Source organism: Emys orbicularis, chromosome 13, assembly GCF_028017835.1.
Source record: "Emys orbicularis isolate rEmyOrb1 chromosome 13, rEmyOrb1.hap1, whole genome shotgun sequence".
Lineage (NCBI taxonomy): Eukaryota > Metazoa > Chordata > Testudines > Emydidae > Emys > Emys orbicularis.
This window is the reverse complement of record NC_088695.1, coordinates 704535-722301: the sequence shown is the minus strand read 5'-3', so window position 1 is coordinate 722301 and position 17767 is coordinate 704535. Positions and strand designations below refer to the sequence as shown.

The window sequence follows — 17767 nt, the reverse complement described above, 5'->3', positions numbered from 1 at the left end:
TTTACGGAAATACCAAAGCTAGTGACACTCACACTGGAGTCACGAGAGGGGGCAGCCCTGTCAGTGGGATGCTGGCACCCGCCTGGGAACCGTCAGGGCCCGCCTCGGCCTTGCTACGGTCGCTGGGCGGGAGTTCGGCCCAGCTGAGAACTTGTCCCCAGGGCTTCAGTTACCAGAACAGCAATTAACTAACAAGAATTAATTCTCTGCCCATCGCAAGCTAGGGGGACCAGATTCCCGATTTTATAGGGACAGTCCTGATATTTGGAGCTTTTTCTTATATAGGCTCCTATTACCCCCCACTCCTCCCCCGCGTCCGGATCTTTCACACGTGCTGTCTGGTCACCCGATGCTAGCACCGCCTCTGGAGATTTTTGTTTAAATTTATTCTATTTATTCTAAGGCCAGACGGCACCGTTGGCTCATCTCGTCTGACCTCCTGCAGCACCCAGGCCAGAGAACGTCCAGGTACCTCGGTGTGGAGCCCAAGAACATGTCTGTCACGCTGGGAACTTCAGGCACTTTATTAATGTAATGAATTAAACACCACAGCCCCCCTGTGCGGTGAGTGACAACACAACAATCACCAGCGCGTCTAGAGCATCACTGCCCCCATTGCATGGGTGGGGAGAGGCACAGAGAGGAAAGGTGTCAGAGAAGCAGCCGTGTTAGTCTGTATCAGCAAAAAGAACAGGAGTACTTGTGACACCTTAGAGACTAACACATTTATTTGAGCATAAGCTTTCGTGGGCTAAAACCCACTTCATTCTATGCATCCGATGAAGTGGGCTGTAGCCCAGGAAAGCTTATGCTCAAATACATGTGTTAGTCTCTAAGGTGCCACACGGACTCCTGTTCTTTTTACAGAGAGAAAAGTGACAGATTTACTCTGTGACAACAGCAAAGATGGGAACAAAATCCAGGAGCCCAGGCTCGAAACTACTAGCCCCCACTCCCTTCCCAGAGCTGGGGAGAGAACCCAAGAGTCCCGGCTCCCAGCCCCCCCTGCTCTAACCCACCAGCCCCCACTCCCCTCCCAGAGCTGGGGAGAGAACCCAGGAGTCCTGGCTCCCAGCCCCCCCACTCTAACTAGGGTGACCAGACGTCCCGATTTTATCAGGACAGTCCCGATTTTAGGGGACTTGTCCTGCGTCCCGACCTTACATTGGTCGGGATGCACTTTGTCCCGATATCGGGGGGCCGCGGCAAGCCGGCGCCACTCACCTCTTCCTCCTGGGCCCTGGGGCAGCGCAGCTGAGCTCCCGGCGCGGCGGCACCAGCCCGCCAGCCAGCAGGAGCCTGCAGAGTTCAGCCCTGCCCCAGGCACACAGAGGCGGCAAGGAGGTCTCCGCTCCGCTGCGTGCTACAGTGGGGGGGGCGGGCTTGTAGACCCGGGCAGCGGGCGCCAGGCAGAGAGCCCCCCGTCAACCCGACCCGCGATTCAGATACCGGTGCAGCCCTGCCCCGCAGCCCCAGGCACACAGAGGCGGCAAGGAGGTCTCCGCTCCGCTGCGTGCTGCAGCGGGGCAGAGCTTGTAGACGCCGGCAGTGGCCGGGCAGAGAGCCCCCCCCATCCCCCTCAACCCGACCCACGCGAGCGACGCGACACGACGCGACCCTAGGAGCCAGAGGGAGGGACCTGCCTGCTGGATGCTTCCTGGGAGCCACTCCAGATAAGCACTGCTGGGACTCACCTGGCCCCCTGGCAGGTCCCTCTGGGGGGGCTCCTGGCCAAGCAGGTGTGAAACCTTACCTGGCGGCCAAAGGGGGGGACTCCCAGGGAGGGTTCGGGGCAAAGCTGCGGAGAAGGGAGCCGGGCGGGCTCGGGGAGGGGAAACCAGCACCAAGCCACTTACTTGCCTTTCTCTCTGTCTGCACTGCAACAGGTTTGGGTTTATCTTTATATTAAGGGGCAAATTCACATGCAAATTCTCATTGAATTCAATAGGTGTTCCATGCATATAATGACACCTGGAGATGGCCCATAATTTACACACGGACAGAGGCAGACATGGGGCTTTATTACACTGCTGAAGAAGAAAGTTTATCTAATATTTGTGCATATCTCAGACACTTGAATGTGTGCCCATGTCTGTTGCAATAGATGACAATCTAGATAGGTTGTAATCTCTGCTCCTTTGTTTTCTTTCAGTTTATTTCAACTATAACACTTCATTGTGCTCACACATGGAAAAATATTGTAAATTTGATTTACAGCCTTATTAATGCTCCCTGTTGGACTTTGGTAAACTGTCATGGGTATTTTTATGACCTTCATTACTGTGGTATCTGTGCACCTCACAATCATAGAACTGGAAGGGACCTCGAGAGGTCATCTAGTCCAGTCGCCTGAACTCAAGGCAGGACCCAGTATGATCTAGACCAGGGGTAGGCAACCTATGGCACGCGTGCCGAAGGCGGCACGCGAGCTGATTTTCAGTGGTACTCACACTGCCCAGGTCCTGGCCACCGGTCCGGGGGGCTCTGCATTTTAATTTAATTTTAAATGAAGCTTCTTAAACATTTTAAAAACCTTATTTACTTTACATACAATAATAGTGTGGAAGTAGAGAAAGAACTGACAGGAAGGGGATGCAATGTGTGGCAGTTCGTTAGCAAGAGTCAGGCTAACTGTAACCCTAATAACGCGAGATTTGTAGAAGCGAGGAATGTGTGAGGCGAGTGGGAAAGAACTGTGAGAGAAGTTGTTGCGACCTTGTGTAGATAATATGGAATGTAGACTAAGAGTCTACATTAGTGAGCAAAACAAGATATCAGGATGACCTATGTATAAACAAAATGCAGCTGTTGCTCATTATTGTCTGTAACAAAAGGTATAAATGCTTGCTGTAATTGTTTACCTGTTGAGAGACCTGTTTAGCTCTCTCCCTCTATGCAATTGATAGAGAGAAAATAAAGTATCTGACTTGCTGTACCCAAACAAAAAGTGAGAACTCTGTTATTCTCCAACAGGGGGACACGACTGGAGCAGTTTGCACACCACTGCCTGAGGCAGCTGATGGCAGAGCCAGGGATGAACGCACATCTCCCCGAGGACGTTCCCGAGATCCCACGGCAGCAGGGCCCTGTGATCACCAGTCTGCCCCGTACGACACCAGGCCAGAGAACTGCCCTACGTAATCCCTGGAGCAGATCTTACAGACAAGCAGCTAGTCCTGGTTCACAAACCGCCAGGGATGGACAGTCCCCCACGGCCCTGGGGCAGATGTTCCAGCGGTTAATCCCCCTCACTGTAAAACTCTGCTGCTTACGTCCAGCGCCTGCCCACCGGCTGTGCCCGCTCCCGGCAGCCCTGTGAATCTCGGCAGAGACGTGCAGCTGTTATTGCTGGCAGGAGAATTCTCCAGCCCCAATGAACCCCCAGCCCCAGGCTGGGCTGGGCCCGACACAGCAGGGGGGCTCGTACCCGGCCCACACTTCTCAAAAGGGCCCCTGGCTTTGGGTGACACCTCGACCCTCCTGGGGTGCGTGAACCAGAGCCGGCCCTAAGGCCCCTGGGGCTCTGCACGGCCGCCCTTCCGCCTCACTGCCCCCTGCAGACACCAGGGGACACGGTACAGCTGGGCCCTGGTTCCCCAGGCCTCAGCCGCTCCCCAGCCCCTCCTGTTCTCACCCCCAGCAGCCACTGCCCCCAGGAGGCACCAACAGACCCCCAGAGCGACAGCCAGGCCCATGGTTCCTGCCCTGGGGAGGGGTCTTACCCTCTGACCTCGGGGAAGGAGCGGGCGAGCCGGCCGGCAGCCCCTGCAAACAGCCTGTGGACTTTGCTCACTGCACGCCCAGACAGTGCCAGGACCGAGGCCTGACCGGAGCAGGTAGCAGCCGTGTGCCAGGTGCGGTTCCCTGCGGGGCGTGATCTGTGTGCTGTGTGCCCAGCTAATCCTGGCACCTGACCGGCCAGCGTCCCCGTGCGCCCCCCGCTCAGGGCTCAGTCACCAACCAGCAGCCACCTGCCTCCCTGCGGCAGGAGGACACTGGGAGCAGCCAGCGTCGATGAGCGCTGACCCGGTGCTCTGCACAAGGCCATAGACCCCGCAGTGCAGGGAGAGTCCCCGAGCCAGACATGCCGCGGGAGAAAGTCCTGATTTCCTCGTGCTGCAACCCCAGCCAGACAGCCTCAGTCCCACCCGGTCAAGGGGAATCCTCCAATCAGGGGCAGCGGCTGTGGCAGTTGGAAGAGTGATGGTCACTGATTGGCTGGAGGCCTGATCACCATCTGTGATGAGGTGAGTGGGTGCTGTAACCCCAGGCAGAGGAGGCCCCTTGTACCCAGGCTGGGGGTTGCTTTGTTAGCAACACTGGACAAACCCCCAAGGGCCCATCCAGCCCAAGATCCAAATCAGACCAATGGGCTCATCTAGCCTGGTACCTTGGCACCAGCCCTTGCAGAAGAACACCATGCTTTCCTGTCTAGAGAAGTCTGCAGCCATAAAACATGGTGCCCATAGTTATGCAACAAATCTACTTTGCCACTAAAGTCTATACTAGGATTTTTTAAAATGATACAGTATAATGGGTTATCCTGTGGAACTCCCTGCCACATGATATAAAATACAAGAGCTAAGAAGGATATCAAACAAGTTGGGACATTTCTATCCAATAGTGCAACGTCTGAGCACCTCACAATCCTTTTATCCTCATGCCCCCTTGGCAACAGGGAAAGGCTATTATCCTGATGGGGAAACTGAGGCCTAGAGAGACCAGGGTCACCCAGGAAGTGTGTGGCAGAGCCAGGTCTCCCAGGCTAGCACCCTAACCACTGGAACACCACAGGCATACTCAGAACAACTAGCCGTACACTGGGATTCAAAGATATAAATCCCCTAGCCTCAGAGCACAGGCCAGTGAGTAACCGAGGGGGTGGAGGTGTGAGGGGCACAGACTGATTCAGGGGGGACTGGTTGGTCTTTGGCTTGACTGGCTGGTATCCACCACCCCGGGCCCCCAACGCTCTGGATCCACGTTGCTGAGGGAAATAAATGATCAATGCACAGGTCAACTTTCCCTCGACAGCTGGCAGCTGCCAGGTCTGGTGCCCGTCACTGGGGGATGTTGGGGCAGTTCTAGGGACCAGCCCTCGGTGTGGCTCAGAGTCTCCTCCGGAGCCCTGACGTCTGGGGAGCAAACAGCCGAGCCAACCACGGTTCCAGGGTCTGTATTTTATTAGCTCAATAGCGGAGCAAAAGCATCAAACAAAACACACGAATCAAAGATGGAAAAACATGAAATCATTCAGTAAGTTACTTACTGTGCTCAGGCAGATTCACTGAACCACCCCACACACATTCACAACCCCTGCTAAGGCTACGTAGCACTCCGGGAAGGCGGCGGATCTGGGTCGCTAGCAGCACCGCAGGCACAGCGCATCCCCAAGGCCAAGCCGGAAGTTTCGGTTCCAGCCCAAGAGCTGATAGCGGGAGGGTCCGATCGCTCCCTGGTGACGAGAACATCGGCAGCAGAGCTGTCGGCGCCATTAAGGCGCCTGCCCGAATTATGGCCGATTCGGTAACAGCCGATCTCTTCCCCACGTCTCACAGAGTCACATTCCAATACGCCCGGTTACACTGAACGCTCAGACAATGAACGTAGTGAAAACAACAGGACTTCGCAGGGTTAAAGGGACAGGTGCTAACCCCTGAAGTACCTGCATGTGTGATCTTTCCAGTAGCGAGGCTGTGTGACCTAGGGCTGGTGTAGGTGTCTGAGCAGCTATTCTATAGGCGCTGTGCTCATATAGATTCTGTGGGTCACACACACACACACACGCACGCACGCACGCACGCACGCGCCAGAACGCTAAGCCAGAGGCGTCTGCACCTACTACTGAGAACTAGAAAACACCCACAGAGGCGGATGCATATAGAGTGGAACGAAGAAGTGGGTTGTAGCCCACAAAAGCTTATGCTCTAAGAAATTTGTTAGTCTCTAAGGTGCCACAAGTACTCCTGTTCTTTTTGCGGATACAGACTAACACGGCTGCTACTCTGAAACTTGTAGGTGTCAGATTGTCGACACCCCACGTGCTGGATATTACCCCTCAGAGGCCAGCTGGGGGTGAATGAGGCACAGGGCACGGTGTCAGCCATGGCAACATGGTACAGCCACAGGCCAGCAGCCAGTGCAGGCCAGGCCGGACTGACAAGTGACGGCCAAACCTCAGGCTCCCGTGGCCAATCAGAACGGGGCACTCGCTTTCTGAGGTCACCGGCATCACCCAATGGGGTCTGATTAGGACCCCTTTATGCAAATAAAGGACTTCCTCATTCCTGTAATTTTGGGCTCAGAAAGCCCTCGGATCCAAAAATAGATTCAGGTCTGTAGGTCTGTAGGTACCTGAGACACTGGAGGTGCTGGGTTAGCCCCAGACAATATTTGACCCAGCCTGCAAAAGTCCTGGCCTTATTTTAAACGATTTAAAAAAATACAAAGCCAGCAACAAGTTGGAACTGAAAAGAAAAAAAACCCAGTTCTGCATTCCCGGAGCCAGGGCCGGAGAAGGATGGGTCCTTCCGCTGTTCCTGCTTCACAGAGAGACGCTCACGTATTACACGTGTGCTGAGATTCTGAGACTCAGCGGCTCAGCTTTGTGCAGAATTTGGGGGGTTTGGTGGGGGAGGGGGGGTTTGACACACAACATTCAGGGCAAAGCTTGGACCTGAGCTCCAACAGAGCACGGAGTCTTTTCCTCTGAAAATCACCATTTTGGGATTTGCTTTTTCCAAGCAGGCCCATTTGCCTCTCAGATGGGGGTGGAGTAGCCCATAATTCCCCGCTGCGGCGCTCCCCCACCCCCGTCTTTGCCTGCTCACTGGGCTCTGTGCCGGTTCCTGTTGCAGGACAAGGGGAACTGCCCATCCCTGATGCAGGCAGCGCGGCCCCCGCACAGACGGGACACTGGAGTCAGAGGTGCCGACTCCGTGGGTGCTCCGGGGCTGGAGCACCCACGGGGAAAAACTGGTGGGTGCCAAACTCCCTGCCCCAGCTTACCTCCGCCTCCGCTCTGCCTCCTCCCCTGAGCGCGCCACATGCCCGCTTTTTCCCCCTAACTCCCAGCGCTTGCGTCGCAAAACAGCTGTTTTGTGCTGCTGGGAGGGAGGGGGGAGGAAGGGGGAACGCAGCGCACTCAGGGGAGGAGGCAGGGCCAGGGCAGGGATTTGGGGAGGGGTCCAATAGGGGCAGGGAGGGGGCGGAGTTATGGCGGGGACTTTGGGGAAGGGGTTGGAATGGGGGCAGGGTGGGGAAGGGGTGAAGTTGGGATGGGGGGGAACGAGCTCCCACCGGCGCCGGAGAAAGTTGGCACCTATGACTGGAGTGAGTCGGCCCCTTGGGAGAGAAGTTGAGGCAAAGTCCCGGCTGCAGAAGCAGAGACGCAAACGCTGCAATCAGAGAGTCTAAGACCCAACACCCACAGGAGGAAACTGCTCTAACGACCAAGTGGGAATGTCCCCTGGGGCAGGGGGGAGTCAGAGGACAGAGATCGCCCAGCCAGCGGGGTCAGCGTCACTCTGCCCCTAGCTCCGGGGGTCTGTTCCCGATGACGAGCTGGAGGCAGAATCTTCCCCGCTCTTTGCTGAGGAGAGAGAAGAAAATCGTTCAGAGGCAGCGTTTAGCTGTGGGGAGCCCAGCTAGGGAAGGGGGACGGGAATTCAGCTCTGGGCGTCCCCCACACTGCACCCCCCATGCACCCCCCACTAACTCCTCTCTATGGCGCGACCTGCCCCAGGCTGGGAATGGACACGGGTTCGAACCCCAAACGCAGCATGTGACCCCGGTCATACCCACCCCCGACAGACACCGCCGGGCTCCGGCTTTTCCCTCACACTCGGAAGCTCCCGGACGGCTGGTCTGGCCTGCAACGGGCCCTTGGAGTGACGACTGTGACTCACGCAGCCCAGCCCCATCAGTGCCTGCATCCCTTCTCCCCTCATGGGGACCCCCTGCACCCATAATGCACTGGGGCGCTGGGCCCTGTACCCTGGATTTACTCACTGGCTGCTGGAGCGTAGCCGGGATTCATGGGGCCTGAAACACAAGCAGAGAATGAGGGTCAGTGCAGGGTAACCCCTCCCCCACGGTGATCCCTCCCCCCCTCTCCCAGACACAGGGCTCCCCACGACCCCAACTGCACCTCGCCCAGGCCAGCCCCACCCCAGTGCCCCCCCCCAGCAGGGCACACGGCGCCCAGCCAACAACAGAGCCCACTCTGCCCCTAGCAGGGCCGGGCTATGGTGACTGGCCCTGCCCCATGGCCCTGCCCCATCTCTCCTTGGGGGCAGCGCTAGGAGCCATTCCCCCCTGGGCTAGCTGGCTGCCCCACTCCCCAGACCTCCCCACATCCCGACTCCATGGGACCGGCTCTTACCTGCTGATTTTCTCCTCCACAGGATGACGCCGGCCCCTACAGCTCCAGCCAGAACCAGCACGGCCAGGACGATGGCAGCCAGGACCCCGGGGTGCAGGGGGCCCTTCTTCCCAGGGGCTGTGGGATGGAGAAGGGCCCAGGTCACCGAGGGGAGCAGCCGCTGGGGCATCCTCCTGGAGCAGCCACAGGTCTTTGCCTTGAACGTCTCCCCGAGGGCGTCTGCAGAGACCTGGCCCCAGGGGAGGGGAAAGGCTGAGCCGGGAAGGGGACGGAGATGGGGCACAGGGGGGGGGGTGCTCTGCCGGGAACTGCCAGACACACACGCCACACAGCAACCAGGCCCTTCCCTCGTAACGACATCAGCCTGTGGAACTCACTGTCACTGGATGGCACCACGGCCAGAAACTTAATGAGATTTGCTGAGGGATCGGCCATTTTTGTGGGTCACACGAATACCCAGAGCTAGACGAATTCGCTCTGATGATGGGCAGGGATATTGACCTTCCTGTGGCCCAGCCTCACCCCATCTCTGTAATTCCCATGGGGCTGTGCCCCCAACCCCTGGGCCCTGCCATTCACCCCCCCTTACCCCAGACGAGCACGGGCTCCTCCAGGCTGCTGTGCTCCACCCGGCAGGCGTAGCGATGCCCGTCCTGCTGCGGGGAGATCTCCAGGGACGACTGCGTGTAGTAGGTGCCGTCGGCGTTGGGCAGGATCCCGCTGGAGCCCATCTCCGCCAGGATGTCTTCTCTGTCCCGCACCCAGGAGACGTGGATGGGACGCGGGTAAAAGCCCCTGACGTGGCAGGAGAGGGTGATGGAGCTGTCTGGGGCGTCTCTGCGGGAAACCGAGACCTTGGGGGGCACTGGGGGGGACAGACAGTGCGTGAGCCACATGCCCGGGGCTGGGACCATGTAACAGGCAGAAGACAAAGACCCGCAGTGTGTCGAGGACTCAAGTGTGTGTGAGACCTGGTCTGCACCCGTTTACACTGATTTGTAAACGGAGCTAGTTAATTTGGTGTAAATCCCCTCTGCAAACTCATCTGAAGTGCTCTAATCCTTGCTCAAATTGGTGTAGCTGAATTGGGTAGTTACCAGCACAGGCCTGCGCCCGGGTCTCCTTCGCTGTGTGCTGTTCTGCGCCTTAAGATGGGTACGTCCAGGCAGGTGGTCACTGAGCCATCATAAGAACAGCCAGACTGGGTCAGACCAAGGGTCCATCTAGCCCAGTATCCTGTCTGCCGACAGCGGCCAGTGCCAGGTGCCCCAGAGGGAACGAACAGAACAGGGAATCATCAAGTGATCCAGCTCCTGTCGCCCATTCCCAGCTTCCGGAAGCTGTTTGGCGGCGCTTAGGACTTTAGGGCGGGAGGGATGTGGCGTGCTCCGGAGAGGAGGTGGAGCGGGGACAGGAAGAGGCGGGCCTGGACCGGAGCGGGGACAGGAAGAGGCGGGCCTGGAGTGGAGCGGGGACAGGAAGAGGCGGGCCTGGAGTGAAGCGGGGACAGGAAGAGGCGGGCCTGGAGTGAAGCGGGGACAGGAAGAGGCGGGCCTGGAGTGGAGCGGGGACAGGAAGAGGCGGGCCTGGAGCATTCCCGGCAAAATCCAAGCCTGTTCTCCAGGGAAGCTGCCGCTGCAAAGGTGCTTCCTAGCGTCCTGCTCTGTGCCTGTGCGGGGTAAGCCAGGGGCACAGTACTGTACAGTATCTAATGCCTTTTGTCTGCCCCCAAAAATGTCCTTGGAACCTAACCCCCCACATTTACCTTAAATCTTATGGGACAATTGGATTTGTTTCACTTAAAGTTGCATTTTTCAGGAACAGAACTACAACGTTAAGTGAGGAGTTATGGTAGCAACCTGTAGCTCTCGTCGAGCGCTTGATCTTAAAGCGCTTTACAAAGGAGGTCAGAGTCATTAGCCCCATTGTACACATGAGGAAACTGAGGCACAGAGCGTGGGAGTGATTCACCTAGCAGGCCAGTGGCAGAGCTGGGGCTAGAACTCAGGTGTCCTGAGTCCCAGCCCACTGCACTATCCACTAGGCCACACCACCCTTTCTGGACATACCCAACTCCCACTGGGGTCCCTGTGTCCCATCACCCACGCCCCATGACAGATCCCCACTGCTCACTCACCCTGCTGCTCCAGCACCGCCTGCCCCTGCTGCACCAGGCTCCGCAGGGTCCCCAGGCACTCGTGTTGCAGGAACTGCTGGACGTACTGAGTGTAGCTCTTGCCGGTCTCCCAGCGCTGCTTCTGGGCAAAGGCCGGCTGCACGGCTGCGACCCACGTCCCCGTCTGGGCATCAAAGCTGATGAAGTCCCTCCCGTCGTAGGCGTACTGGTACCTCAGGTCGCGGGGGGGCTGGCCGCTCAGGGCACAGCCCACCTGAACCTGCTCAGTGTGAACCCCTGGAGGGGACGGAGAGAGAGCTCAGACCCTGCACTGAGAGCTGGGAAATGTGTCTGTACGTGGGTGGGGTCAGAGGACACTCAGCCGGACGGCGGTTTAGCATCTCTGACTGTGTGGCGGCCTCATGCTGAGCTAGGGAACAATCCCAGAGGACGCCGAGGAGCAGGAGGGGTCAGAGCAGACCCACGGGAAGGACTGAGGGGTTGGGATCCTGCCGGACAGTTACTGAGCTCCTGGCGTCTCTCCTCCAGTGAACATGAGAGTTGCCATACGGGGTGAGACCAAGGTCTGACAGTGACCAACACCAGAGATTAGGGAGATTGCACAGAAAGGGCAATTCTGGAGTGATCCACCCCTGTCTTCCCCTCCTGGCTTCTGGCAGTTGGAGGTTTAGGGTTGCCCCAGGCATGGGGTTGTGTCCCTGATCATCCTGGCTAATAGCCATTGATGAACCTACCCTCCAGGAACTTGTCTAGTTCTTTTTTGAACCCAGTTATACTTTTGGTCTTCACAACATGCCCCGGCAATGAGTTCCACAGGGTAACTGTGTGTTGTGTGAAGAAATACTTTCTCATGTTTGTATTAGACCTGCTGCCTATTAATTTCATCAGACGACCCCTGGTTTTTTATTGGGGGAAAGGATAAAGAACTCTTTTCTATTTACTTTCTCCACACCAGTCACGATTTTATAGACCTCTATCATATCCCCCCTTAGTCATCTCTTTTCTAAGCTCAACGCCCCTAATCTTTCTAGTCTCTCCTCAAATGGAAGCTGTTCCATACCCATGATCATCTTTGTTGGCCTTTTCCGAACCTTTTCCAGTTCCATTTTACCCTTTTGGAGATGGGACGACCAGACCTGCACGCAGTAGTCAAGGTGTGGGCGCACCATGGAATTATATAGAGGCTTTAAGATATTTTCTGTCTTATTTTCTACCCCTTTCCTAATGACTCCCGACATTCTAGTAGCCTTGGGAAAGGCTGTTTCCACAGAATTGTTATTTTTGTGAGAAAATTTCAATTTGGCCAGAAAACATGGATTTTCTGATGGGGAAATTGAAAGGGAAGATCCCGGGGCTGCCCAGCTCCCTGCCTGGGATTCTTCTGAGATGGAATTTCTGAAAAATTTCCTTCCTGTGGAAACCTCCCATTTCCGACTTCCCTTCCGATCGGGAATGAAAACACTTCTGGGAATGTGAAATTTTCTGTGGGAAGAAAACTCCATTTTCCAGCCAGCTTTGGTTTGGGCAGCACCTAGCACAAGGCAGCCCCAATCTCAAAAATGATCTATTGGAATAGGTTCAGAAAAGGGCAACACAAATGATTAAGGGTATGAAGCAGCTTCCATATGAAGAGAGATTAATAACACTGAGACTTTTCAGCTTGGTAAAGAGACGACTAAGGGGGGGATATGATAGAGATCTATAAAGTCATGACTGGTGTGGAGAAAGTAAATAAGGGGTCACCAAATGAAAATAATAGGCAGCAGGTTTAAAACAAAGAAAAGGAAGTAAGCTGGGAATGGATCACTTGATGATTCCCTGTTAGGTTCACTCCCTCTGGGGCACCTGGCATTGGCCACTGTGGGCAGACAGGACACTGGGCTGGATGGACCTTTGGTCTGACCCAGTGTGGCCGTTCTTATGTTCTTATGATCCTCAGTGGGAGTGATTCTGAGCGGGCAGCTCTCCCATGTCCATTAATAACGATAACTCAGACACTCACCGCCCGTCTGGTTGTGCAGCTGCATCCACCAACTGGTCTCAACTTTTGAGCCCTTCTCGTGCCTCAAGAACTCCTGGGTCTTTTCCTTGAGATATTCAGCGCCCACGGCCTGCTCTGCCCACGTCTGGGTGGGTCTGACCTCTCGCGTGTCGCTGCTGTAGTACGCGATCTGAACGTCATCCAGCTTGGAGATCATGAAGTAGTGATGGGTCCCCTCTTCCTGGGTGACGGCTGTGACCAGCACGGCCAGGCTGTGGCGCCCTAAAGCAACAGGAGGGAGGTTGAGTTAACCACAGACTTCTTCCTTTGCCCAAGGGACACCAGGGTCACCCAGTGGGGACCAGCAGAGACCTCCCACCCCCAGCCACGTCCCCCTGCCCTCAGCCCCATCCTGGCGAGGAACAAGCTGGGATCTGTCAGTGACTCACCCGGCGCGGAGCCGAGGGGGAATCAGGAAGAACGATCTCTCAGCCCGCGCCTCTGAAAGCCGACGGCTTGTTTAGGGGGGGTCAGACACTGGTGGGAGGTAGGAGGGTTAACTGAGCCCTGAAGGACTCTCCCTCATGGGCAAATGCCCCGAGGATGGGAGGGGTGGATGGGTAAACTGCCTACAGCGGAACCTGGGCTGTTTGTGGCCTGTCTGCCTGTCTGCGGTGTCCATGTGGGGCGTTTGTGTGTGATGTCTGCTTCTGTGTACGTGAGTGGGGGGGCATGTGTGTGCAAGGCCCTTCATTGTCAGTTTTTACTGATTTTTACTGAAAGATTCCCGGGCTTTCCAGAAGCTGTTATTTGGTGTTTACTGATTTTTCACCCCAATTTTGGCTCAATGGGGTACACAGAAATGTTGACTATAGGGTGACCAGATGATAACTTCAAAATATCGGGACCACCGCAGGGGGAGCGCCTTTTCAATTGTTACACTCACCGCGTCCGGGTCTTCGGCGGCACTCCGGCGGCAGGTCCTTCAGTCACTGATGGTCTTCGGTGGCATTTCGGCGGCGGGTAATAAATCTTGCCACCAAAGAAAGAAGGACCTGCCGCCGAAATGCCGCCAAAGACACAGATGTGCCGGGAGAGTGTAACAATTGAAAAGGTGCTCCCCCTGCCTCTCACCGCTGCTTTAACAAAAAAAATAAAAATCAAATAAAAATGGGCCGCTGCGCCCGAAACAAAATATCAGGACAAATGGCATCCCGACCGACGTGGGACAAACTGCTCAATATCGGGACAGTCCCGATTTTATCGGGACGTCTGGTCACCCTAGTTGACTATGGTATGAAAATCCAACCTGTGCCGTGACAGCAGGTTGATGTGTTTGTGCTAATAATAAATTAGTCTAAGTGTCAGCGCGAGGCTGCCTGTTAACATAGTCAATGGAGAGGAAGCTACAAACGCACACACACATGGGTACACATTCGTTACTGTGCAGATCATGAAATAAACAGCAGCATTAAACTCCTTTCACTTTCAATACTCAGACTTTTCCCTCTTGTTGCTTTTTTCCTGTCCTCCCCTCCCACAGTACGAACCTCAATATTGACCCAGAAAACTGGGCAGTTAATATCTGGTGCTGGTTTTCATCCATTTTTTAAATGTTTGTAATAAACACTGATCAATTTCAAGTAAAATGTAAACAAAATAACATCTGAAAACAAAGGGCCTAGGGTAAGGTGACCATATTTCCCAAAGGGAAAACGGGACACTGTGTGGAAAACGGGCTGGGGCTGGCATCGCCGGAGCCCTGCCTGCTCCCCACCCGAGCCCTGACTCCCCCTCCGCGCGGGGCTGGCATCGCTACTCGCCCCCCCCCGCATGTTCCTCTGCACCCCACTTTTTGTTCAAGTTGGCAAGAGCAAACAGGACAAACGCCCACTTTTGCCAAAAAAGTCATTACTGCCGGGACAGGGCTTACAAAAGGGACTGTCCCGGGATATGGTCACCCTAGCCTTGTGGGGGCTGGGTGTACGCATGCGCCCACGGCCCTTCCCAGGAACTAAATAGGCCAGTCCTGCAGGGATATGGGGCTCTCAGGGGGCCAGCCAAGCTGCCCCCCTCTTTTTGTGCCAGAGGCAGGAGACAATCACATGTCTCTCGCTGTGCAGGGGAGCAGCTCCCAGAGATTCTGCTCCTTTGCTCCTGGAAACATAAGTAACTTTCTTTTGTTTCCACCTCAGCTGAGCCTGGTGCAGCCAGCCGGGTTACTGCACAGCAGTGCCGGAGCCGGGGTACCAGGGGTAACCGGAGCTCACCCGCTTCTCATTGGTGACAGGGAGTTTTGCTGAGGTGAGGTGACCCACTGCTGTATTTACCCCGACACCACTGCCCGCGAGGGTCACTGGGCTGGTCCCCCTCTGCTCCCGTAGCACGAGCCGGCTCCTCTCCCTGCGCTCACTCACCCTGGTTTGACATCACCCCTAGGGGTGGGGGGCGGCTCTTGGGCTGGCGTGATGGGGATTTCTGGCAGAGCCCCCAAAGGAGGATGGGGGGATGCGGCTCAGGCCCATGGAGGAGACGGAGCCACGGGGCTGGACAGTTGTAGATTTCAAGGCCAGAAGGGACCATTCATGTTCTGGACTAGGGCAGTGCCTAGGAGCCTCCATCCTGGCCCAGGACCCGGCTGCACGGGTGCTGTACAAACGCAGAACAACCCAAGGAGCTCACCCCCCCTCTGCGCTGCTGTATGGCCACCCCATGGGGTGCCCCCCCGCCACCCCCCCGCCCAGCTGGTAACTAGCTGTTCTAGTGCCTGGGGCCAGCAAGCATCTTTGTTACCCCTACCCGTTTTTTTCATCATATTTCCACCCCGTTTTCCACCCCTGCAGCTTTGCTCCCTGGGCGGCTGTCCCCCTCACCCCGCCCTGGTTACAGCCGTTCAAGCTGTGGGTGTGTAAACTGCTCCAGTCGTGCCCAGGGCCGCTGTAACCACTAGGTGAACTAGGCGGCCGCCTAGGGCACAGGGGCAGGTACCTGTCAGTCTCCAGTGCTCGGGCCAAACCAGCAGCCTCTTCACCTCAGAGTCTCCCCTGCTTGCCCGGGGCCACTCCTCCTCTGGTTCCCGGCCCTGCCGCGCGGCGCAGGAGAAGGACGGCTGTAGGTGGGAAACAGCAGCAGCAGCAGTGCGGCCTCTCCTGCCCCATGGCGGCTACGCTCCCCGCCTGCCCCTGCTGCTGTGGAGGCTGCTGCCGCCCTGGGCTCGGGCCGCCCGGCTCCCTCCGAGTGGCGCCTGGTTCCTGCTGCCCTCGGCCGGCAGGTGCAGGGCCCCAGCCGAGCCCGGCCCCTTGCGTCTCCTCCGCGGTGGCGGCCCCTGCCCGCGTCCTCCCGGGCAGCCGCGGTGGCAGCGGCCGGGGAGCCTGAGAGGAGGAGCGGCCCCCGGGCAAGCAGGGGAGACTCCGAGGTGAAGAGGCTGCTGGCGCGGCCGGAGCACTGGAGACTGACAGGTACCTGCCCCTGCCCCATCCCGGCACCACCTGCCCCCCAGCCCAGTGAGTGTTACCTGCCCCACCAGCCTCAGCGCCCTGCCCCATACTGTCAGCCACCCCAAGCTCACTGTTACATCAGCACCCCTTGGCAAAGGGCCCCCTGATCTTCACAAACAGCTGTCACCGCAGGCCTGACAAACTCACTGCACCCCACACGTGTCTTACAGGGCACTGACCCACAGAGAGGAACGTGGAAGGGATCTACACAAGGCTGGTAACTTGTCAAGAGTGAGACTCTTTGTGAGATGTGTGCATGGGTAATACTGAAGGAATAATGTATTTACCTTAAAAGTGCTTTATAGACCTGGAGTCGAAATGAGTCACCAGGGGATAATGATTGGTCACCTGCCTAACCTGGCTCAATTGTTTAGCTTTGCACAATAGTAAGACTTTGACTGGGACACCATCAGAGGCAATGGCAAACAATTGAAACGCCTTAAAGGTAAAAAAGAAACATTACAACAGCCGTTACCCATTCTGACAAGCTGTTTATAATGCTCAGTTTACTAGTTTTCGGAGGTTGTCGAGGGGAGGGGAGGGGAGAAGGAGGGGGAGGGGGGGCACAAGGTGGCCTAGGGCCCAAAATGTCTTTGCACTGACCCTGGTCGTGCCCACCCCCCATCATTCATGGAATGTGTCGTGCCCGCCCCCCCCCCCATTACTGGTAATCAGCATTAATCCATCTATCGGTGCTGCTGCTGGCGGCGTCGCTGCCTTCAGAGCTGGGCGGCCGGAGAGTGGAGGCTGCTGGCCGGGGCGTTTGTGGCAGCAGCGGCGGCGGTGCGGGAGGACTAATTATTTAATCCCCCCCCCCCCAATTCCCGCTCTGTTTTTATCCTGCGTTGCTACCATGGCAGCGGGTCCTGCGGGACCCCCGGGATCCCAGTTTGCTCATGTCCCCCCCAAGAATCTCTTGCGCCCCCAGTTTGCGCCTCCCCGTGTCAGAGGGAGCTGCCTGGCCTGTTACGGTGACACCCCCAGCTGGGGTCACCCTGCACCCCCAGTCTCCCTCGTACTCACCGCCCGCCGCGGCTGGAGCCAGGAGCCCCCCGCAGAGCGCCAGGAGCAGCCCCCAGGCCATGGGTCCTGGGCGGGGGGGGGGGGGGGGGCAATAGGCGCCTGTATAAGACAAAGCCCCGAATATCCGGACGTGGGGTCACCCTCCGCACGCGGGGTCTCAGCCCAGGGGAGACAGGGGAGCCGGGCAGCCTGGCAAATGGACCTGCTGTGTCACTTTCACTTTCCAAAGTGTCGCAGCTGCCTGTGACCATCCAATCAGGACGCAGGCAGAGGCGGTTCGTCATCGGTATCCGGGCAGACCGGGCTGTGTGAAGTTACTGCACACAAACATCCCATGGCTGCGGGCCCATGGGGCTCCCCCAGCCTGCCCCGTGCCCGGGGTGCGAAGGGCCGGGGCAGCGCTGCGGGCGGGGCTGGGCAGGGGCTGCGTGGGGGCTGCAGAGCCTGGCGGAGCCCGGGGACCTGGGCGGGGAGGGGCTGGACCCGCTCTGGGGCAGGGCACCGGGCGCGGGTACCATGGGGCAGGGGCACAAAGGGGGTAAAGGGGCCAGGAGCGAATCCTGGCTGGGAAGGAGAAGAAGGTTTCGGACCCTCTGAGGGGCGAGGCTGGATCAGCCCCCATAGGACCTGGGGGGGCACAAACCATCCCTCCATTGCTTGAGAGCCTGGGAGGGAGGAGGAGAAGCGGCGCCCACGCCGCGGCCACTCGGAGTCTCCCCCTCCCTCCCAGGCTCTCAAACCTGGGA

The 17767-nt window shown here is 57.3% G+C and overlaps 1 protein-coding gene across 3 annotated transcripts in view; it reads right to left on the bottom strand.

Annotated features, from left to right (window-relative positions):
- The window catches only part of LOC135887747 (class I histocompatibility antigen, F10 alpha chain-like), a 265826-nt gene extending 248605 nt beyond the window's left edge, over nt 1-17221 (bottom strand). The window contains exons 1-7 of one of the 3 annotated variants that reach the window (XM_065415484.1): nt 17022-17221; nt 12523-12783; nt 10521-10796; nt 8973-9248; nt 8384-8500; nt 8011-8043; nt 7573-7591 (exon numbers count right to left, since the gene is read on the bottom strand). In XM_065415484.1, coding sequence (XP_065271556.1) covers nt 7573-7591; nt 8011-8043; nt 8384-8500; nt 8973-9248; nt 10521-10796; nt 12523-12783; nt 17022-17082 — 1043 coding nt within the window. In that variant the 5' untranslated portion in view covers nt 17083-17221. Of the gene's footprint in view, nt 1-5165; nt 7592-8010; nt 8044-8383; nt 8501-8972; nt 9249-10520; nt 10797-12522; nt 12784-17021 lie in introns of those variants that run through there. The other 2 variants (XM_065415482.1, XM_065415485.1) reach the window with 2 other exon arrangements.
- Nucleotides 17222-17767: the final 546 nt, after the last annotated feature.